General features: G+C 38.3%; 1 protein-coding gene across 4 annotated transcripts in view; it reads right to left on the bottom strand.

The window, feature by feature from the left end:
* Positions 1-23958, bottom strand: part of cdh23 (cadherin-related 23) — a 195517-nt gene that overhangs the window by 81296 nt on the left and 90263 nt on the right. For all 4 annotated transcript variants that reach the window (XM_032552273.1, XM_032552272.1, XM_032552270.1 and 1 more), the window contains exons 10-13: positions 19851-19963; positions 17723-17911; positions 8814-8963; positions 7962-8120 (exon numbers count right to left, since the gene is read on the bottom strand). In XM_032552273.1, the coding sequence (XP_032408164.1) occupies positions 7962-8120; positions 8814-8963; positions 17723-17911; positions 19851-19963 (611 nt within the window). The remainder of the gene's footprint in view (positions 1-7961; positions 8121-8813; positions 8964-17722; positions 17912-19850; positions 19964-23958) is intronic.

The following is a 23958-nucleotide window of genomic DNA, read 5'->3' as shown; positions in this document are numbered from 1 at the left end:
GCCCCTAAATGCCTCCTCCTCCTCTGCTCCCAGGTGACTGACAGGTCCATAAGTGCTCCAGTGATAGCAGCAGGGGTGTTAATGTGACAGCTATCGAAGCGGTGACAGCAGCTGGGCTGAGTGTTGGAGTCGCTGCTGCCTCTACAGTCCAGCCCCTCTCAATGCAGCAGGAATGGAGAGAAAGATGATAGCCATCTCCTGCCTCCTCCCTCTTCAATCACTCACCGACCCGTTCACTTTCTCCCAACAAACAATCACCATGACAGCGTGGCCCAGTCACTTTGCCAACTGCTTGCCAAAGACTTTCAACTTCAGACACAGAGGGCCTTCATTCAGATGGATGGCTGAGATTGCTATGTGCAGGGATTTGCTGTCACTTCACGCCATGGCCCTGAGTCCATGACACAAGGGTATTATGCGTTTGCCCCTAGTCACCATGGCAGCTTAAAAATTTTATAGTGTGGAAGTTTGAGGTAATGGTAAAGTTAAAGAGGTGGGGTGCAGAGAAAGGGTAAGATTTAATGAGAAAAGGAAAGCTGCGGATATTAAAGCTGGAGACGGTTCCTAATGGTGCTTGTGATCGCCACAATGGGAATCTAAAAGATAATGGTAGTTCAGACAGAAAGGGAGGTGAGATAATGTTCCTCCTTTGCTCTGATAAATACTGACAATACAGTCAGTACAGATAAGAAGTGTTTTGCATTCATAAACTGAAGATTATTGAGGAAATTAGACAAAAACACAGAACTAGCTGTGTTTTCATTGACCAACTGCATAATTTGACAGAAACCTGACAAACACTTCCCACCACTTCTACTGCTGGGACAAAATCTTTCTCTAGCTGAGTTCAAGACTGAGGGACAACCTTCAGTTATCTCAATACTGACCAAGATCTACCTGCAGAAACCACAAATGTCACAGTTTCACTTTAACCAACGGCACAACCCTGAATGATATTCTCTTTATAGCCAGTCAGAAGTCGCACAGGAAGGAAATGAATTCGGAGTTTAACTCATTGAGGACAAGAAGTCACCAGATTTCTTCCTCCAACTGAAAAATCCACTAATCAGGAAATAATCCATGATTGTTACCAGCACACACAAGATGAAACACATGGATAAGCAGAAAGAAATATACATATCTATATGAAACATGTTTAAGATTTATCTTTGTAGTTACTGTTAGTGGCATTAGTTTGCATTATCCCTGCACCCTTCAACTTAAACTTCAAGAAAGACTCAAATTCAAAACTTGCACTTCCATTGTCCTGTTTACAGCAATGTTGATATGTCTTCCACTGACCTTCCTACATACAGACACATACCACATGCTTACACTGAGGTGATGAGAGTAAAGTGTAAAACTGAATGGTATCAAAATCAGCTTTATTGGCCATAATTGTGCACATAAACAAGTAATTTGACTTTGGTTTCAAGTGCTCACAGTGTTAATTATAAATTTATTTTAGCAGAATCCGATTGTATTTGTAATGACTAGTGTCTGTAAATAGCGTTCTGTAATATACAGCCCAGGCAGGGATCACATTGTAATCAAAATTCATATCGCTGTTTATTTTCAAATAACTATACTTTCTTCTTTCTTCCTTTGATGCTCAACAGTAGAGATCCTAAGCTGGAGTGGAGAAATTCTTCAGGTAAGAAGGCAACCAGGTAGCAGAAGATCAGCGTTGAAAACCAAACTAAGTTTTTAAGAAGGTTCTGCATGGAAAGTCTCACTATTGTTGATTGCCAATATAAACTCTGCAAACCCCGGGGCCCTCAGGCAGTAACTACAAAAGAGAAATTAGTTCTCAGCTGACCAGTTTGGTTAAATGATGTGTTTCTTCCCATCAGAGGTGAAGCCAGCAGGCAAACACCGGGTGCCTGCATGGGTGGTGTGTGTGTGTGTGTGCGTGTGTGGGGGTGTGGGCGTGTGTGTGTGTGTGTACGTTTGCTGACATCTGAAACGGATTCACATGAACAGAGATGTGTGATGTTCTTAGGTTAGTTCAACCGTTTACGATTCAGAAATAAACTCCACTCTGAGCTGTAGATGAAATCAAGAGGACTGGCTGAGTTTTCCAGGCAGCAGCTTAGAGTCTAAACTCAGATTAAACGGAGGAGAGGGTTCAGCTGCAGATTATCCTTCATCTCAGATTGGGCGGCAGGTTAAAGCTGCTCTGCTTTTCTATCCTGTTTGAGTCTGAATTTGAATTGATTGGCTCCTAAAATTATTATTTTTTTTTTTCAGCAAGATCTTTGAGAAGTGAAGAAAAGGAAACCAATTACTGGCTGTCAAAATACAGATGACCTGAAGTCCAAACGCAGAACAGCAAACAGATTCCGTCTCTGTTTTGCACATCTAAACACGGCCGCAGGGATAACAAACAGAACCACAGTGAAGATGTTCAGTTCCTGACAGTCCGACTGATGGAGGCCATGATAACGGCTTGTCAAATTATCTCTCACCTTAACTTCTTAGCGGCTCCTATATGAGCTTTAAATGTTTCCGGTTCCACTCTCAGGTTTACAGAAGTGTGGTACAGAAAACAGTTTTACTAAAACAGGAGTTTTCCTGTTTGTCTCAAATAAAACATTACCTGCTGCAGCTAAATGTTTTATCATTTAAACAAACTTTACGGTAAATCTGAAGATTGAATGAATGCTTACATTGCACCCATAGTCTAAAAGATCAGTAACATCCAGAAAGTACCAATCTGATCCAATGTTGGTACTGAACTCGATACAGAATTTATTTATTTTTTTAAACTGAACTGAGGCCAATAATCCACTCTCCAACCCAAACATTTGACTGGTCGAAATGCAAGACAGAATAATAAATCCTATTAAAAGCATTTTAGATAAAAGTAATAAATAAATAAATTGGCCATGTAGGACAAAAAAACCCATGAAAATCTGAAATTAATTTCACATATTTACAGGAAAAAACATGGAAATTATTTAATGTTGAAGTCATAAATGTCACTGGAAAATGTCTAGATGTGCATTCCCTAAATTTATTAATTACACCTTTGAAAACTGCTGAGATTTTTTTTCACAAAATGTCTGACTTTATAATCTCCCTGGCATAATCTCTAAACCTGTTTCTTACAAATTTCTGACTTTACAATGTTAGAAAATTTCACAAACTTACGACTCTTCAACAACAGAAGATATTTTTTTAAAGTGAATTTTTGCCTTTGTTCATAGAAAATAAAAAAATTTTTCTTGCAAATTTATAACTTTACATATCACAGAATATCCATCTTGTAAAAATGTAGAAATGATAAATAAATCTGTTAGGTATTTGTTGTAAACATTCACTCTTCTGTGGCCACTTTTTAATCTACATCGGTTCTGACACTTCGTTGTAAAAATATGACAAAATGTTGAAAAGCATGTGTATATATTTAAAACTTTTTGACCATCTAATCAGTGGTGCATATATTCTCATTAGCGTTCATGTCAGACACACAATGCTATGAGACCAGTGTTAAATCTTTGGGTCCAGAGCAGCTGCCTGAAGCTAACTGCAGCAGCATGTTTTAGTTTTCTTGGAAACTTTCATGTATCGGATAGCGGGGAGCATGCTTTTAAGACTCCTCTGTTTCTCTAAACCATTAACCAACAGGTGGGGGGCGCTCAAAGCAAACGCTGTGTGGTGACAAGATTGAACTGCCTGTTTCTATTATCTGCAGACCACCAGATAAGAGACACAGCAAACCGGCGAGAGATACGAGCTGAACACTTTTTAACAATGACTCCAACAAAGTGGCGAGGATGTCTTCACAGCCGCCGCGGCTCCAGAGATAAATTCATTTCATTATTCCAATCACACAGCCAACTCCTGGAAAACACCTCCTGACTGGAGGGAAGACCAGAGACGGTTTTAATGTGGGAAAAGACTGGAGGAACTCTGAGTTGCTTCTAGAGAGAGAGTTGAAATGTAATGGAGACCTTAAGAGGAAAAGACGAGAAACTATAATTTAAAACATTTATTTCTAAAAATCCAAAAGAATATTTCTGCTGGAAACCTCAGATCTATTCATAACCTGATTATCTTTCAACAAAACGTCTGACTTGAAAAAACTCCAAATACTTATTTCAGAAATAAACATCGACATCCCATAAATAATTCCAAAAAGTATTCCCAACACTTCACTTTTTACACGTTTATGTTACAGCTGTGTTCTACAAATTGCATCAAGTTGATCTCTTTCCTTAAAAATCTAAACTTAAAAAATGAACACATTAATTTTGATGAATCTATTACATAGATTTTAACTTGTAAATTTTTTTTAGCAAAATTAATTGCATTTTAAATACTTTTTTAAGCGTTTCTGGAATATGACGCTGAAGTGACAAATGAAATGTTGGGCAATAAAATCGTTTCTCTTTGCCCACTGGAGGTTACACAAAGCCTTATTTGCCACTTTAAATATTTACTGTGATTACATTTTTTGCCTGAGTCATTTTTTCCTGTTTTTCATCCTTGGCCTCCCAGTCCCTCCCTGAACTCCTCTGGTTTCAGAAGATTTGCCTCCTTTCATTTCTTATTAACAGTGTAGCCTCAGCTCTTGCCTCTCTGTTTCACTAACAGATTGCTAATGGTTTCCAGGTATTGCAGTCGTTCACCTCATTATAGTGTCCATCTGTCTGTTGGGATGACATTTCATCTGCCTCTCTATACCCAACAGGGACTCCCATAAAGAAAATGTGTTAGTAATATTCATAAAGCTGAGCCGTACATTTACTCAGCACAGCATTTCTTCTCAAAGTTGTGAAGATGTTGCATCATACTCCAATTATTTCTTTTATCCATCCGGTGCTGTGTGTTGTACAAACTGTTTGGAGCTGAGACAAAGTGATGAATGCTGTTTCTACAAGCTCATACATTACTGAGTGGAGGATGTTTCCTGCTCCAGCTTGGATAGACATTTATAGACACTAATCATAATTTATGTCCGTTATTCATTATTGTAACTTTCTCCTCCTGGTAGCTCAGAGTTTTGGTGAGTAATGGGGTTTTTATTATAGGTGTTATGGGATTGGGTGTTCAGGTCAAAGGTCGGGATCCAAATAAGATAAATTCATTATTCTGGGTGAGAAATTAATAAAATACCTCATTGTTCACACACAGCATGTACGAGCAGCTCTGTTTAATCAGAGCCGGGGACTGGAATAAACACTGGACTGTTAATAGATTACAGCTGTGTAAGGCAACAAATTATTTCCAACAAAGATAAACAAACATAACTAAAACCTAAAATTGCAAATAAAAAGTAAATGTTAATTTTGTGCAGGAATTAATGAAGAGGTGGCCTCCAGAGACGGATGGCTGTGGATTCAGCCACCATGTGACCTTCAGGCTGATTACAGACTGTTCTGTGTGTTTAATCCACTTACATGCAGCATATCCACAATATGTCCAGTCAAGATCACATTAATTCTGCCACACTTTCATGTTAACCTGGGATTTTTTTTGTAAATGCCTCTGTAATAAAAAAAACAAAAAACAAAATCTGCTTATGTTTTAACAAAGCCTGGAAAGACTGGAGCACGATTCAGACGAACCAAACATCCCAAACATCACAGCAAAGCAGAAGGCAAAGGTACATTTATTAATGACAGAAACAAAAAATATCCAGTTTTTATTAAAGGCAGAATCTTGCATCATTTAATAATCTCAGCCAGAAATACTCATCTTAATAAAAACACATCAAAGACACATTACTACTGACTAGAGAGAGTAGAAGTAGGGGGGGGGAAGTTATTGTATCGTTTATCAATTATCGTAATAAATGTCATATAAGAATTTTGATTTATTATTGAAACAATAAATTAAAATGAATGATGTTTAGACCTTTCCCCCCCAAACTGTCTGTATTGTCAGGATTGTTAGTTTTCTCATTTTCTCCACTGTTTATTCAATGAGAGTATAAACAAATATCAATAAATTATAAAATATGATTAAATGCAGTTACTGTGTGCAGCTTAGTGATACACTTCTTCATGTGACTGGTGTCCTAAAGAAGTGTATTACAAATGGGAATATTTTTTAACAGAAGTGTTTGTGGGGTATAAAACAAATAGTTCTTATAGTGTTGTCATTATCATAATAGCACAACAAAATATTGTGATAAACCTTTAAGTCCATATCACTGAACTGGAAGTCACAGTAATGAGAGCAGAAATTAGGAGATTCTTTTATTCTACTCTAGATATTTTCCAGAAACATAAACTACAAGACTTTGTTTTAACTACATATGTGGATCAAGTTTTCAAAATGCTGGAGGAGTCTTAAAAGTCTTCCATTTTTCATCCCTATAGACATGAATTCATCTCGACATCATCAATACATAATATTTTATATAAAAACTGTGATGTTAAAATAAAACAGAATTTCCTCATTAACCATTTTATAACTGGACAGATTCTGTAGAACTGTGAATATTGTAGGAATCAGTGAGTTTAATTACAGGTTGGCCTTGGTCCCAGTCACATCCCATCTTCAGGTTCCACCTTGTGGTTTAGAGCGACTAAAGATTCAAATGAAGTACAGATGCAAAGAGCAGCCAGGAGGCTTTGGGACGGCACTGAGGTCTGATTGCTCAGATTCAAAGACAAATAAGTTGATGCCTACACGTTTTTTTTGCTGGAAATTGCGTGTGTGGGTGTGTGTGTGTGTGTGTAGGTGCGTGAATGCGTGCGTGTGAAAATAAAAACACACAGGAAACCTCCTGTTCCTCTGTTCATGCTGTATTCTCCTTGATGACACGTTATACTGACGAAAGACTTTTGAAATGTTGTCAAACTACGTTATGATTGCTGAACTCCTGCATCTCTAACACAAGTTCAATGTTTATGTGCAACGTGATAAAACTGCTCTAAAACTTGTATTTGTATCTATATTCCAGTAATCAAGTTTAAACAAACCAGAAGCATTAACCGTGTTTGCAGAAAAGCTTGCCTTTCCGCGCCTTGTTTTCTCCCACAGCAGCAGTGCTGAGGTGACACACTTCATGCCAGAGCACAGATCTCACACAAAGTGTCACATCTCATTCTGTTTACAGTCTGCTTGCGCTCGGCTGCCAGCAATCAGGATTCAAAGGCGGGCCACACGCTCCGGCATGGGGCCAACATCAGTAAGACGTATCGGGTATTAGGCCATCCAATCTCCATTTCATGAGCGCCCAGTCTATAAACACTATTGATTTTCACACCATGTTTTTTGGCACTTGTATCTAGTGAATTGTGGATTGTCACAGAAGTGACTGGTAATGAATAATAATGTAGAGTTATGGGGAGATTCTTGGAGATATTTTCCGATACGGTTAAAACATGGCTGCTGCTGCTGCTGCGAATGGAAACTGAAGGAGTGGTTTAAAGATCACTTCACCTGGCAGAAGGAAAGCCAAATAAATAAGGCCTGCAGGGAATAAACACAGCTGTTTATCATTTTATTTACATCTGCAATGTTAGCTCAGTGTAAAAAGCTAATTTTAAGGCAAACAGAAATCCAATTTGAAGTGTTATTCGTGAAGTACTGTTATGGGTTTCATTTTTGTAAACAGCAAACAAGTTTAAATGTACAACACAAGGATTCAATTTGCAGCTATAAGCAGCAGTTTCAGGGTAATCACCAGAATCCTTTATCCTGCCAAAACAATGCTCCCTCTGCACAAGCTGACTGGAGAAAACACTACAATGGATTTTCCTTAAATGACTGCAATGAATGCTATTAAGCTAACCACAGCCCTGTACTTTCATCTGAAGCAGCCTTGCTTCAGTCGCCATAAATAATCCCACATACGCTGAAGTCTCAAGGGGACCCAGTCAGAAGTGGAAGACAACTGGAAGACTTTTACTCCTAATGAAACAAGCAGTGTAAAAGTCATGACTAAAATCCACCCAGTGAGTAATTTGTAGCATCCAGAGTGTGTAATCAGTGTGAGAACTCACCAGGATTTGCAGCAGCGAGGTGCCAGGTGGTGTGTTTTCTGGAAGGCTGATGTTGTACAGAGGTTTGCTGAAGATGGGCCGGTTGTCGTTTTCATTGATCAGTTCGATGAAGACGCGTGCAAATCCCACGTGATCCGACATGGACTCGTTGGCATAAAGCTGATGAAACACAGCGAGGAAGAGTAAACAGAACGCATAAAGAACAGAAAGACATGCTGATGTGACAGTGAATCTTCAGATGACATTCAAACACGTTAAGCCTGAACCCCAACGCCCCGCCTGCCCTTCACAGTTAGCCCTAAGCCTAAGTTTCAAAGAGACGGGGTTTCCCACGGGTTTGTGGAGGGCTGAGAAAAATGACCTTTTAGCCTTTAAATGTCAAATCCCCTGAAAAATGTAAAAATCTTCTCAGTTAGCACATTTTAGTAGCATAATTACCACTGATGTCTAATGATGTGTCTAGTTTGAAGGCCTGACATATATATTTGATATCACTGTTAATTATCAAAGACTAGAAAAATACAGTTTGTGTGATGTCTTTGGATGTAGTTTACTAACGGCTGATGGGGATCCAAATAAACAAACTGATTCAATGATGCTGCATCCTTTAATCCCTAACACATCACCAAGACAATATAAGTATAGTTATCCAAAATGAGTTTTGTCCCCATTGAGATCTGATGAGTTGTTAAATTGCTCCTCTATCATCATTCTTCGCATATTAACAAGAATTTCCATTACTTTGCTGCAATGTATTTGTCTCAACTGGAGTCCCACAACCATAAATATTTTCCGTGAAAGAACATAGTAAGACATTTTGCAAAAGCACCCAAAAGAAGAAGGAAAACTCACTGAGAAGCTGAAGCTCCGAATCTGTTCGTAGTCCAGTGGCAGGGCAACCCTGACACGGATGTCGGCACGCCCCTGCACCGCCGTGGGGGAGATGGTGAAGTACTCCGAATTGTTCCCAGTCAGAAACACCTGGAACATACTGTTCACCCCCTGCCAACAGACAGGATAAGAAGGACATTTCAAAACTGAAACACAAATACAAAAGGAGCTCTGAACGTCAAAGTCTGATGAGTCTATTTCAGAGTATCTAAAAAAAACAAAAAAAAACTCGAAAGTGAGTCTTTTGACTCGTTTTAGACAAACACAACTAATCCTACATTTATTGAGAGCAAAATTCCCCTTTGAGACATTTTAGATGAAATCCTGTGTACCCACTGAAGCAAGATGTTCAGTGGAGGATCTGATTAATGATGATCTAGTGCTGTGGTCCAACTGCAGTGCAAGGCTGCAACAATTGCTAGTTCTGCACCAAAAAGATTGATAGTTTATGATAGGTAGGTAGACTTCCTCTTTTTAGCCCAGTCTACTGGATTTTTGTATTATTTAGGTATGCAGAGAGAAAAAAAGAGCATTCATTTTGTATGATATCCTGACAGTTAATGATGGCCTGTACTCTGACAGGCCTTCCAGGACAACATCATCACAGATCCTCCTCCATGATTAAACAGTTTTTTCCCACATCTTCATCCTTCGGTTGCTGCTAAAAAGCTCAGTCTTAGTTGCATCAGTCAAAAGCAAACAGTTGCATGGAGTCCCAGAGGAGTTCAGCAAACTCCATGTTTAGATTCGTCCCTGTGGGACTGAAATGTCGTATTCCTGGGGTCACCCCCTGGTTCTACCTCCATTACCATCCTTCCTACTGAGAGTGGTAACAAAATGAAAACCTGGATCATTATCCATCCTCGTTTCTGACACTTTCACTTGTTTTAACCTTTTTAATTATTGCTCCAACTGTAGTTATGAGCAAGTTTTAGTACAGCAGCTATTTTCTGTAGTCATTTCCTTACGTACAATCAATGCATGCATTTATTGTCTGAATTAATTCTGCACCAATGGCAGGGGACTCCGCGTCCAGCTTGCATATGTTTATTTGCTATTACACTATACTGTATATATATGCTACATAAAAAGAAAGAAAAAATATAGGAATACATAACAAATGAACATATAAAACTATCTGCAGCTAAAAGTTATTGTTCAGACTTTATATTTTTTCTCTTGTATATCATAAGTATATTGCCAGGGCTATTCATTCTGACTCATTTTTAGATGCAGCGTATAATAAACCCAAAAAACTTATCCACAAATGTGTTTGAAATAAGGCTGAGTGAATGATCACCAAGAAGGCAAAGGCTGTTAAAACAGTGAGCTGTAATCATTGTATTTTATGACTTATGAGCAGAAAAAAATCTTGACGTGAACATAGATGACAGCCATGACTATCTGCCTCAATACAGATACATTTTCCTGCTTTTCTGTTTCCAGCTGACACAGTGCAAGTTGCCAACACAATGTTTATGATATGCAGATTATCTGAACTGGGAAGTCTGTTAGAATTACTATGTGATGAAGTAGTGGGCTGCTGTTTAGAACAAGCTTAGAATTGTCTGATCAGTTTACATGAAACTCAAAAAATAAAATCATCTTTCTCCTAAGTCTCCTTGCAGCAGAACTTTTACAGAGTGAAAGCATCACAAGGGGAATCTAAACCAATTTGGGGAGTGACATCACAGCACTGAAATAGCTCTGGCTGTCTTCAGGTAAGAAACCTTCGCCAAAGCGCTCCTGTGTTTGATATATAAAGCTGCAGGGCAGCCAATCACACAGTCATTGTGGCGAACGGAGGGAGACGAGTGGAGTGGTTGGTTGGCATTATGCTGACAGTTCAAATAGCCCCCTTGTTTTTGTTTTCAGCTCTGGGAGAACCATTGTAGCTGATGGCTCCTATTTAAAAGACCATCCAATATGCAGGGATGTCACCTCAAACTGCCCATAAACGTAATTGCCCGTCCATTTGCTACTGCCTCTAGAAGCCCCCAATAAAAGCATCCTGTCAGACACGACTGCCACAAAGTTCAATGACAAGTTCTGGCAGGAAAAGTTTTAAAGATGCCAGCCGAGCAGAAAGGATCACACACGGAGCGAGAAGTAACAATGTGAGACAGAGAAATTAAATGTCTCTCTGTATTTTCTCACACTTAGAAAAAGTGAGATTGCAGTACAGGTGTACCGAGTTGTGAACGACTGTGTTGAGAATTACATGGAGGTTTAAAGTCAATAACAGGAACTAAATGTGTTAGAAAATAAAAAATCACATAGTTTTAGTTCCTTATGAACAATTAACAGTAAGCAGATGGGTTTTAAGTTTTAAATCTACATCACTAAGTGTTTTGCCAACAGGCCTTTGGTAACCCTGGAGGAGCTGCAGAGCTCAACAGCTAACATGGAAAACTCTCCAGACAAAACAACTGTTAGCAAAGCAATCAACAAGTATGACATTAATGGAAGAGATGCAATGACAAAGATACTGCTGGAGAAAAACATGCAGGTTCCTATTAACAGTTTGCCACAAACCAAGAAGACACCAATGATCAATGCAGATCACATTGTTTTCAGAACATCACCTTGACAACCAGCAGGTAAATGACAGCATGTGTCTTAACATGTCATCCCTGGTCAGATCAGGCTGAGGACCAAAGAAAAAGTCTGATGTAATTTTGGTTAACTTACACACATAAGCAGTACTAACTTTAGGCACCTCCGATTGATAAAACATTTCCACTGTATTGACTCTTATTCTTAGGTCTAAAACATGCAGCTTAAATCCGACTTTTCATGCTCTGACCAGGTTTTTCAATACGACAGTCCCTCTATGGACTGCTGGACTCGTGAGAGTGAGACTATGTACCTGAAATCCTGCCAGTGTAAACACAAGCCGATCCAGCCGGCGGTGAACTGAAAGCTGGTCGAAAAATCGCTTTTTCTTTTTTCATTTCTTTCTGTACTCCTGAGGTTCTATCATGGGTGAGTACTCTACTTCTTTTTGCAAGTTTGTATTTTCCCCCAGAGCAGATGTGTTTTACCTTTCCACTTTAACTCACTTTCTGTCTCACTCATAACATTACTGTCAAATTGCTGAGTAGCTCTGAACAAAATGGATCTCAGTTTACTTTGGTCTGACTGTTGGAAATGCAGTTGCAGGGAATTGTGAGCAATCTGCATTAACTTAAACCTATTCTAATTGCTGCGTACATCAACTGACTCGATTTTACGTCGGATTGGATGCTAAAATGGATCCAGCTCGTTTTGGGTCTTAGCCAACAGATTCGGGTAGGATTTAATGTCGCTCCTTCTGGCACCTGCCATTGTTAAGTTCAACAGAAGTCTAATAAAGAACAATTCAGGGTCAAATCTAAACTTTGCAGGATAAAGTTTTTGACGACAGACTGAACAACACTGCTTTAGATCAGAGCATGTTTACGTGTTAATGGTCCAGTTAAAGTCCAGACATGCAAGCAGCTTAGAACCTGAATGTTGATGTTCACAGATTCCCCTATCTACATGAGCAAAGCTGAGAGGAGCAAACCCCAACAGACACCAAGTCATAATGTCAGTCAAATGTGGTTCAGCCCAGTATTTACACAGACTTCACCTTTCAGGTATGTATGGGTGAAAAATATTAAAAACCATGCATCCGTTTTCCTTCTATTTAACAATTATGCATTATTTTGTGCTGGTCTGTCACATAAAACACATTCCAGTTTGTGGTTATAATCAGTGGCAGTTATCGCTTGAATGGCGCCCTGGGCGAGCCTCTCCTCCTGCTGCCCCCCAACCAATTAAAATAAGAAAATGAGATTCTGAAATGGATAAATTGCAGTGCAGTTCAACTAAAAAACATGTCTTTATCCTCAGCAGCAAGCAAGGGACCCCTGCTGAACACACACAGGTACCACTGACTGCAAATGCCTGTAAACCAACAGGAAACTCAATCAAAGCACAACTGACAAATGTCATTTTATCTGGTGTTTGTGTTCCCTCGTTTATGGTGCCACTCTGGGTAACTGCCAAATGACCTATATCATTATTTCCTCTGATTACAATTCAGATGGTTTACGTCAAAGCAAGTATCACTAACTACTAGTTTATAGAACTAATTAAAACATTTTAAAAGTAAGAAACATCCACCAATTTTCCTGCAAAGGTATTAATTAAATTTTTCACATTTTTCATGAATAAATCATCCTGAACTGTTTCAACATGCCAATTGACCAGAGATGTGAATTTTTCAGTGTCAAGTGATTCAATACTATTCTGATTTTTGATTCAGACACAAATTTTTCTATTCAAACAATCTACAAATAGTTCGAATTATGTTCCATACTGTATCAAATTCAGTCTCTATGTAAACAAAAATAGGTTGGTGAATAAAATTCTGCAATTTAAATTGCCGGCATTAGGTTAGCTTAGCTGCCTGGCTTGTTGTAAAATAAAGAAACATATATGAAATAATTATTCACAATACATACAGTGGCTGAGTGGACACATGATATGCAAATAGGAGCAGCATAGACATACAACCAAAATTTAAATTGATTTTTTCAGCATTTTAATTGATTTGAATTTCCCATCACCAGAAATTGTGATTCCCTATAAAATCATATTTTTTCTGCACCTCTATTATTGACAAGTTTTCCTAAAGCCTGGGAAAGAGTTGAGTATCACCACGGTTTGTGTAGAATATATGCAAATCTACAGAGCTGCCTCTTATCACATGCAAAACGCCTTGATCATCACCAGCCCTACATGCAGCCACACTCACTGTATTCTTGTCTCTGCTTGAAAGAGCCACACAGACATAAACACAACTTCATTTGAATGGATAAACAGACCAGGCTCTAAATACTTCCACTATCTTCCCTTCTTTCGTTTTCTCTTCTTTTCTCTCCCTCTTTCACCATGTTTCACCAATAATTCAGACTTCTAACTTTCCTCTGTTGCAGGTGACTTTCGGTTCAATCATCTCAGTTTTTCTTGTCCTCCCTTCTTCTCTCCTCTGCTCTCCACGTGTCTCCACCTATTTCTCTATCCACTTGACTTGCAGTTATCTGTCAAATTCCACCCTGGCAGCTGCTGTGCCTGAATCAATCAGAGTTGACTAGCTTTCAGCTTATCTCCACCCGTGGTGATTGATTTTCCTCGTTAGGTATAATTTGATGCTCTATCCCATCTCTTCCAGAGCAAATTAAATTGTAGTTGAGTCCAATGCGCTGGTGTGAGCGAGCACGTGTATGTGTGAGAGGAGCAGGAAAAGAGGGAGACCGAGTAGCACAGCAGACGTGAAAACAGTTTTCTCTGTACAAATTAGTGTCTAAAGGTTACTGCATATAGTGGAAAGCATACTGATCATGTTAGATCGCAATGCTAATGCTAACTAGCGACTACTTAAAAAAATATTTAAAGATGTTTTTGTTCGTTGAACATTTAAAATTAGCAAAGATGTAGAAGAACTCAGAGTAAATAAGCCCAACTCAACAGTGTGTGACTTTAAGCTTTTTGATCAACATACAGAAGTCTTTTTATGGAGGAGAGCAAACACACCACCCATTGTGAGACATGGTGGTGGCAGGATCATGATCTGAGCAACATGGATGGAGTGAAATACAGAGTAATACTGGAAGAAAACCTGTTGGAAGCTGTAAAAGACTTGAGCCTGAGATTCACCTACTAACAGGAAGGTGAATCTCTTTCTACAAGGAGATTCTGTATTAAGAAATAGTACTTTTTAATTTATATTAAGGAATTATTGGCTTACAACATGCTTCTATATATTTCTGAAAAGTTACTTGTAAGTTAGTTTAGTCTTTTTTCAAGTGTACTAAGATATTTGCACAATATTAGTCCAATAAGTTATTCTTCTGTTGCGTTGTGTGTATTTACTCTTCTGAGAGAGGAAACAGCAAAGAGAGAACGCAGGCTTCCGACAGGCAGCAGTGGGATGAGGCTAGGCTGCTTTGCATATTAATAGAGCAGATGTTATGTCATTTTGAAGAGCAGATATTGTTTTTTTAAAGACACATACAGTATCTATACAACTTACATGAAAATACTGACAAAATAGTCAGCCAACTAATCACAGAAAGTGTAGTGTGGAAGGTATGGTGGAAATATTTGTTAGCTTACAGATCTTTTAGGGTTTTTGTTATGTTTTGCATGAGAGATAATCTAAATAAAAAAAAGTTGTTTTCTTAATGACAGAAACAGTATTTTGAAAAAAACCCAATAATTTCACAAAAGACACACAGACCTGCTTACTGCTCAACACAATAAGCAATTTACATAATATAGTGAAGCGCTTGTCTTCTTGAGTCACAAAAAACACACAGTAGAGATGATCGATGATCTTAACTACAGAGAAACGAGACTGTGTAACGAAGCCGTCTACAGACGCGTTTCTAACATCTCGCATAGGCCCATCTCACAGTCCACAAAACATAAGCTGATGATCTCCAGAATTTTGGAAAAATATTCTGTATATTGACATGAAAAAAGTAAAAATTTTAGGAACATGAGTGTCCCATAAAATCTGACATGAAACTAACACAATATTTCCACAACCAAACATGATGGTGGCAAACCGACGAGTTCTGTTCTTTAAGAGACTATGCTGAAGGAAAATCCACCTACCAGTTAACTACCCTAAATTCTGACATATTTGGGTCAAGCAGCAGAACCATTAGCTGAAGAAAACCAGCAAACCCCCTCTGAATGGCTAAAAAAAATGTATAATGAAATCAAAGTATATGTTTTGGAGTTGCCTACCCAAAGTCCAAAACCAAAAAGAAGTGTGTTAAAAACATTGTTTTAAAGAGTTATAAAATAAGTTTGAAAAATTTACTTGCAAGTACTTAAAATAATATGGCATTAAAAATTTAAAGAATGTACAAATATGTAGCTGAAAAACGTTTTTATATAAATTAGCTTAATGGTACTTTATTTTGAAGAGTTTAAGTATGAAAGAGGAAGAGGTGTAGAGCTAAACAAATTTACTAGTCTCTGATTGGTCGAGAACTACGAAGTTAGGGGGAGAGGGGAGTAGAACGGAAGCTGAAAATAACCTACAGCATTAGCGCGAGCCTGACTACAGTAAAAAAAACAAAACAAAAATAAAGTGACGAAAGTATTGGAAAAACGGGTGTTGTGCTGATATTATATACCTTCAACTCAACAGTTTGAGTACAGATATCAACTCTACACTTTTGTTTGCGACAGCTGTGATTATTTCAACCCGGAATCTACAATACAGTTGGCGTGATTTCACATTTAGTGCTCCATTATGCATTAGCATTCGTTAGCCAAGCACTGTAAGCTAAAACAGCTAAGAGAATGAGACATACCTAATGTTTCTGGCGTGGTAGCTTCCAGAGTTACGCCTAGTTTAGAGAGATGAGCCTAATCCTAGAGTTTATATGACCTGACCATTGTCTTGCATCTTCACTGGACTTTGCTGCCTGCTGATTCCTGAGGCTGGTAAAGGAGCTGACAACATCCTGCGCCTCCATCTTCTTTCCAACTGGGACTAAAGGACAGGCGACATTCAAGGGTTCCAGATTTTCCTTTGGAGTAAGTTATCACGTTTCCAATCTTCACCATCACATCAGGCCTACAATGGGGGATTTTTCATTTATTGAACTATATTTGTTTAGTTAATTTTTTTGCCGACTTTGGAGGACATTCAAATGGACCCACTTTTATTTATAGAGGTTTTTATTAACCAAAAGACTGAAGCATTGTTGCATTTCTGTGTATTTTACTGTTTCAATAAATGTTCCTGGAGTTATAAAATTTAATCCTGTGTGATGATTGGTTATTTATGATAGAAAAATATTTTAGTAAGTAATAGAGCTTGGTTATATTATTACCCGTGTTTTGCTTTACAGTATATCAAAAATATATAATTCCTTTTCAGAGTCATAGTATTGGATGGAAAGGGCAACGGTCTGTAATTGTAAGGCGAGTGGAACTCACCACAGGTCAAAACACAAGAGTGTATAATGACGTTGCAGGAAACATTTTTTAGAATTATTTGTTGTAAGTCAAGCTAATGGGTTTATAACAAGCTAAGTGAGACTTACCTACGTCAGAAGAATTACAGAATTACACAATTTACAAGAAAGTTCGGTAAAGAAACTTAGGACAAAAATCCAACATATGAATGTAAGAGACTTATTGCCAGTTAATATAAATCCTTAACGTCACTCACTATGCAAGTTAGCTATTGTTGCCACGCCTGACACTACCAGTAATATGTCTTAGGATCAATTACATTTTTACATCGGGTAAATTTGGTTTGAGTAGGTTTTTCCAAATAGAATTTAAAAAGTAACTCTTGTATTTATTCAGGTCATGTTCATTTTTTAAAACATTTTATGTACAGAAAGAAAATCCATATAGTTTGCATTATAAATGAGAATGCAAACTATTACCCTTTTCTTCCCAGCCCTCTTTCCCAAAGCAGGCTGGGAGGAAAAACAAACGCATAAGTTAACAATGATATCTGAAGAAATTTCCTGCAGTCATCTGCAACTTTAGTTAAACTATACTTAAATTAGATGAATAGATTTTGAAACAGTTAAGATGTTGAGGTGCCATTAGAGTTGTTTCTACAGACGGATATGAACAAGTTTGTCTGATTTGTGAAAGTAGTTCTCTGTTTCAGTATAACAAAAAGCAAAAATAATTTCTCTACAGTTTTTTTCTTGTCTTTGTGTCTGCATGCACTAATTAGACTTTTCAACAAAATAATTCCCTCGTTTAAATTTCCATGCATGAGATATTTGACTAGAAGAGCCCCGACCCTAATAGAGTATCTAAACATGTCATGATGCTGTAGGAAGTGATTCGCTCACCTCGTCTTTATCTTCCACCTGGATGAAGAGCGGCAGAGCAAAGCCCACTTGGGCCAGTTCAGTGATGCGAACCCGGTATTCGGAGCTGTTGAACTTTGGGGCGTTGTCATTCTTGTCAATTAACAGGATGGTGAAGGTGGTCATCACTGTCGCGTCTGACGGACTGCGATCATCCTTCAACTCTGTGGCCTTACAGAGAGCAACAAAAGAGTGGCAAAAAAGAAAAACAGAAAAAGGTATAAAAGAAATTTGATTGGACTCCAAATGTCATTCTATATAAGGGCGGTCAGCACGCAATCTCACAAGATATTTACAGCTGTTTATTTATTGGATCAAAAGGTGAACAAGTGACCTCCAAGCAATCATAGAAATTGCCTCAAACTGAGGCCAGAAGAGCAATTCAGTCTGATTCAAGAGGGAAAGAGTCCCTCTGAGAGGACACAAACACAAATCCCCGTTTCTGGCTGCTTCAGTATTGGAGATGTAAAGTCTCCAAAAAAAAAGGAGTGTGAAGTGTGCGAGGTGTTGTCTTTTATTGATAAAGAAAGGTCACAGTAAGTAGCAGAGTGGCCACCAGCAGCATGCTCATCTCTGGGTAATCAAAGTAGCTTAGCCTCCAACTCTCCTGAATCGTTTGACCTCCACCTCTGCCTGTTCTCTGCTATCTAAGCTGCCTGAAGTTGAGAAATTAGTTGTATTACTATGGCACAGCATAATCAATACCAACAGCAGGTAAGAAAGCAGAAGCAGAGGGAAGCAGGGAAAATTTAGAAGGAAAAAAAATCCATATCTTATAAATACATTTTTGGACTACATTTGCTCTTTTTCACAATGTTCACGCTGGCTACTTTCTTGTTTGTAATTATTGATTTTAATTAAAAAGACAACTGAAGCTGGTATGTATCAGCCCAGCCCTCTTTGTATTAAATCTTAGAGCAAACTGTATCTAAATCATCTTTTTATAAACTCTAAATAAGTACATAACAGTGAAGCTGTAAGATGCTCTTATTTTCTTGTGTTGTAATTAATAGATAGGGATGAATTAATGCCATAAATAGACGCACAAATCAATCAGCCAGAGATTAGGACCTTCCAGTTTCTCCTTGATCAGCTCTGATCTATAATTGGCAAATAAAATGTTTACAAAATATTTACCCAATTCATTAAATGCATCAAACTAGGAGCTTCTTCTAAGTCTAACTTTGTGTTTTGTTCAAAGTCATTGAATCTCTTTTCTTTCTCATTTTAGCATTTGGTTTGAGCTCCAGCAAGTGAACGTTCACATCATGTTATTCCCTCATCAAAAACATACCTAGAGTGTTGCCTTGATCTTTGAATCTCCATGGCAACCATTACGCTGTGCAAAGCGCCTGGGTGAACCTAGCACCGCCTTCAGGATGCAGCTCCTCCTTGGAGGAGCACCCACCCCTCTCACTCAGCTCCTTCAGCAGCAAAGAGCAGACACCTAACAGAAATGCACATCTACTGAGCTCATTATAGGAGCTGCATCTCAGAGCAACGCTGGTAAAAACGTTGCTAAAGGGTTAATACAGGAGCCATGTTGTGATGACTTCCTGAAGGTGGAGTTTCAGTAAAAGCAGACGTTTCTAAAGAGACAGAGGCCCAATTTCAAGGCATTAAATTCAAAGTCAGTTTCTTTTAAGTTATATTTGATAAATATGTAGTATTTTTTATAACAACTGAGGTAACATAGTTACTTGATTGTGATATAAAATGGCTCCATGTGTCTAGACAATACCTAACACTGCCCCTTTAACATGTCTGGATGAATAAAGGTATTGTGTTGCTGCCATGCTGATTTGCAGTTTGCATAAACAAATAAAGTTGCCAGTGAGTATATAAAACCACCTGTTAGAGTGATTATTTAGAGGCACATTGATTGTGGTCATATTGTAAATCCAAGGCAGGCTGTCGCATCACAAAGCACACAGTGGTCCAGGGTGGGGTGCCAGCTGGTGAGTCCTCTGAGACTGTATCATGTCCAGACGCTGCATTGATTTATTACACTAACATATCAAAAGCTCTTGATCCTCTTGTGAAGGAGTTTCGATCTGCTCTCCAAGCTCTGCTTCCCCGCTCCTCAGCTGCCTCTCGTTCGGCCGCTCACCTTGACCCTGAGAGTGAATCCTGCTGAGTAGAGCGGGTTTTCTCTGTCCAGCTGGCCGTTCACCGTCAGGGAACCGCTGATGTAGTCCAGGGCAAAAACACTGTTGGTGTTTCCTAGAAAGGAGATAACAGAGAGACACACAGCAGTCAGGGAGACAGACAACACTGGGATTATGGAGAAATCAATACAATTCCTGGGCTGTAACAGGAGCTATGCAGGAAGGAAGGTGGTGTTTCATACAATATGGATATGGTCTTTTATCTGTCTACCTGCCTTGGGCTGGTCAAACACCTCCAACCTGTTCACATGCTTTGTATTCTGGATCCGTCTTTTGTTCTGGTGCTGTTCTGTTTTTACTTCAGCATCCATATATTTGTCATTTTACACTTTTTAAAACTTTTGAGTTAAAAATCAATTCAAAATCACAATTATGACAGTCTGCATACTGATAAGAACATTACAAGAGAACATTAACTAAATATACTACAGGGACTTAACTGAGCGAATGACAAGCCTCCCATGGAAAATCACCAGATAAGCTTTTATCTTTCAGCAGGCAACAAGTTGTCTAACCCCAGCTGATGCCATGTGAAATGACATCCTGTGGCCGCAGAAAAGATGTTAGTCTATTCAATAATGGTCAGCTCATTGGCTTAAAGCAGAGAAAATATCTAAGCTGATATTTGAAACTAAAACATGGTGAAGAACTGTTCAACATATTATTAAAATCTGAACGGAAAGTGAAGGACCATTGTCTTCAAGAAAGAAATGTGGTAAGAAAAACAAATCTTCATGTTTAGTGAAATCAAACTGAAGAAAAAACAATAGCAGAGCCCAAGGCTATATTTAACAGTGAAAGTAAGAGGATTTCCATTCACACAATGTGAACCCAAAGAACTGGGACTGAAAATCTGTGTAGCCAGAAAATCACTAATCAGTGAGTCTAAGAGGAGAAAAAGGCTTCAACATGCAAGGCAGCATGAAGGTTGGACTTTGGAGTGATGGAAGAAAGTCATGTGATCGAATGAGTAAAGATTTACCCTCTTCCAGACTGAGGAGCGCATCAGAGTAAGTAGATGCGCTCCTCTTACCCAGATTCACCTATTGTGTCTGATCTACAGCCCTCAGGGTTGCTGCAGTTGGTCAGGTCAAAGTTCAGCAACATCATGAGGTCAGCAAACTACCTGAATATCCTGACGAGTGAGTTTTTCCATCTATGGATTGTTTCTTTTCTAATGACGGGGATTTTCCATGAAGACAATGCCAGGATTCATCAGACTCGAACTGTTTCAGGAAGCATGAGGCGTCACTTTTACAGTCGGCTAAAACCGCCCAGATCTGAACCCCATTCAGAATCTCTGGGTGTCCTGGAGGAATCATCGTTGATGATGACTCCCATCTTCATCCCCATCAATGATGATGATCAAAATCCCGGTGAAAAATAAATAACACTGGATGGAAATACATCGCACTCCGCAAACCACAGATAGATCCGACCTTCAAGTTAATTATATTCATTCATCAAGGAAAAAAAACACATTCAACATTAAAAATCTTTTGTATTATTGGTTTGACTCTGGATATAACCATGTTTGGAGTTCCTACTTAAATTCAAATTTTCTAAACTCTTCCTGTTTTTAAAGATTGGCTAAAATAAATGCTCTTTTGTGTTAGGTTATATCTGTGCCCCTGGGAAACAGAAAGCAATGGATTAGTAATTCAAAATTTATAGTTAAACATTGTTCAATCCATAAAAGTAAAGTAGAAATTAAAAATGCTTCAGTTATGTCTATTTTAAAGTGACTGTTGGCAATACCAACCATTGGTTATTTTGTTAAAAACAATTATTTTCTAAAATGGATGTTTTGAAAATATATCCACCTTTTTATATATTTGTCTTTAATATTTATAATATATTTCTATTTAATATTTTTGCAAGGTTTCCTGCAAGGGTGATTCAACATTTACACATTTTGTATGAGTTGATTGTATTCACTAGCCCATGCACTGCTTCAGATAGGAGCATTTCAAATTATCAGCGCTGCACTGTCCTCATTAACAAGTCCAGTGCCTCTGGTGCTCTCTGCTCTCTTCAATTAAACTGGTTAAAATATTAGAATAAGGCCCACTTGAGCCCTCTTCTCATATTTTCTTATTCCCTCGCCTCCTCTACAAATTACCATCTTGTTAACTTTCACACTCCTCTTTGACAAGTTCTCTAAGGCATCATGAGGCCAATGGCTGCTTAATTACACCCAGCAGACAGAGGTACTAAATGAAAGTACAATAAATAGCTTGCACCTCTTCACCTTTACATGAGCTTTTCTCTCGTTGGCGCTGTTGTGGCGTCTCCCATGTTCCTGTCAATTCAGATGAATCATTTGGCCTCATTGTAACTGGATGCCTGCTTTTAGGACCCTACGCAATTAAACGCTATCATATGATATAACAATACAAACATTATATGATAGAAAAAGATGGTTCTGGCTGCATGGAAGACCTAGAACTAATTTACTTTTGTAGAATTTTTATTTAAATAGGCGGTTAAAAGTGTTTTTAGAGAGGAAAGTATTTGTGGATTTTAGCAGCTGTGATCCTTAACCCCCGAAAATAGCAGGTGTTGATTGTACAGATTTGTCATTATATGTACATTTGTATAGGAAAATCACTTTGGTTTTATGTAATGATCTAATGTTCTGAGAAACTGAATTGAATTTTTGGCTGCGAGCCATAATCATCTAAACTGACACTTGAAATTTAAAACTATGCAATTATTCCATATAATATGTTTTACTTTTCCAGCTGAGATATTAAAATAAACTTGTTATATACTGTAGTTCTTAGATGCACATGCAGGTCCAACATTTACACAAAAAAATAATAATTCAAACATCAATAAATGTTTCACATCATTTACATCACCTCATATAATGCAGACTTTACTAATAAGATTTAGATTAATTTAGTTTTTAATCCCTTATTGTATTCAAAGGTTATAAAACTGATCCAGATTTGAGAAAAACGACACCATTTAAGAAAAAATTGTGTATTTTCAGATGATGTCTTCCTAAATTGTCCAAACCCTGACCCCTGCGCGGTGCTGTAATAGAAAAAGAGCTTATTGTAAACGCTGAGACTGTAGAGAAACAGATTTACAGTGAACAACGGCTGGGGGTCAGCATATTAACCCATACCTGTTCCTGCACTTCCCACTCTCTGCTCCATTACTGTCCTGTTCCTGTTTCAGAATGAGAGGAAGGAAATGACAGCAGAAGCGGAGCAGAGGAGCGGCGGCTGGCCAGCAGAGAGCAGAGTCTGTGGATGATTAATCTGGACTGAAGCCAGAAGCCATAGAAAAGCAGCACAGCGGCAAAAGTACAGCTGAGTTTAATCTGGTACACCATCAGTTTAAATGTTCACTAAGAAAAAAATTCATCAACAGCTGATGTACAATTTCTACATTACTCAGGGATTCAAGATGAGAATTGTAATTTAGTGACTTACAAAATAATTCACGCTCCTGAAATATTTGACATAATGTGACATAAACAAACTTTAAAGTGTTTGTTTAAAAATCTGAAAAGTGTGGCGTGCATTTGTATTCAACCTCAACACTGCTATTACAGATACAGCAGTGTTTCTGTTATCATTTTGCTCATCTAGAGACAGAATACTCTGGCCATTCCTCTTTGAACGGCAGCTCAGTCAGAATGGAGGGAAATCATCAGTTTTCTAGTCTTACCACAGATGGTAGTGGCAGCATGATGCAGACTCTGGGTCTGTCACATAAAATCTCAACACAATAACATTTTCTTTTGGGTGCAAAAACTTTTGAAAGGCAATGTATGGTCTATGATGAATATTTAATACTGTTCAAATGTAAGGAATCTTGATGCTGATGTTTGAACAGAAAATGACACAACTAACGTTTTTAATAATTCCAAACAAAGCAATGTCACAACAGCAGACTTAATCTTCAAAAGTGAAAAAAAGCCTCTGATTTATCAACTTCACTACATAAACACCTCCTTCCTCGTGTCCAAAACCTTCAGTATCCTCACTGATTTCTCATTGCTTGCCAGAGTTTAAAACCGTTCTCCACCCTTCA

The sequence above is a fragment of the Xiphophorus hellerii genome, chromosome 22 (assembly GCF_003331165.1).
Source record: "Xiphophorus hellerii strain 12219 chromosome 22, Xiphophorus_hellerii-4.1, whole genome shotgun sequence".
In the NCBI taxonomy this organism is placed as follows: Eukaryota; Metazoa; Chordata; class Actinopteri; order Cyprinodontiformes; family Poeciliidae; genus Xiphophorus; species Xiphophorus hellerii.
Note: the sequence above shows the minus strand (reverse complement) of the source record. Positions and strands in the feature narration are given on the sequence as shown.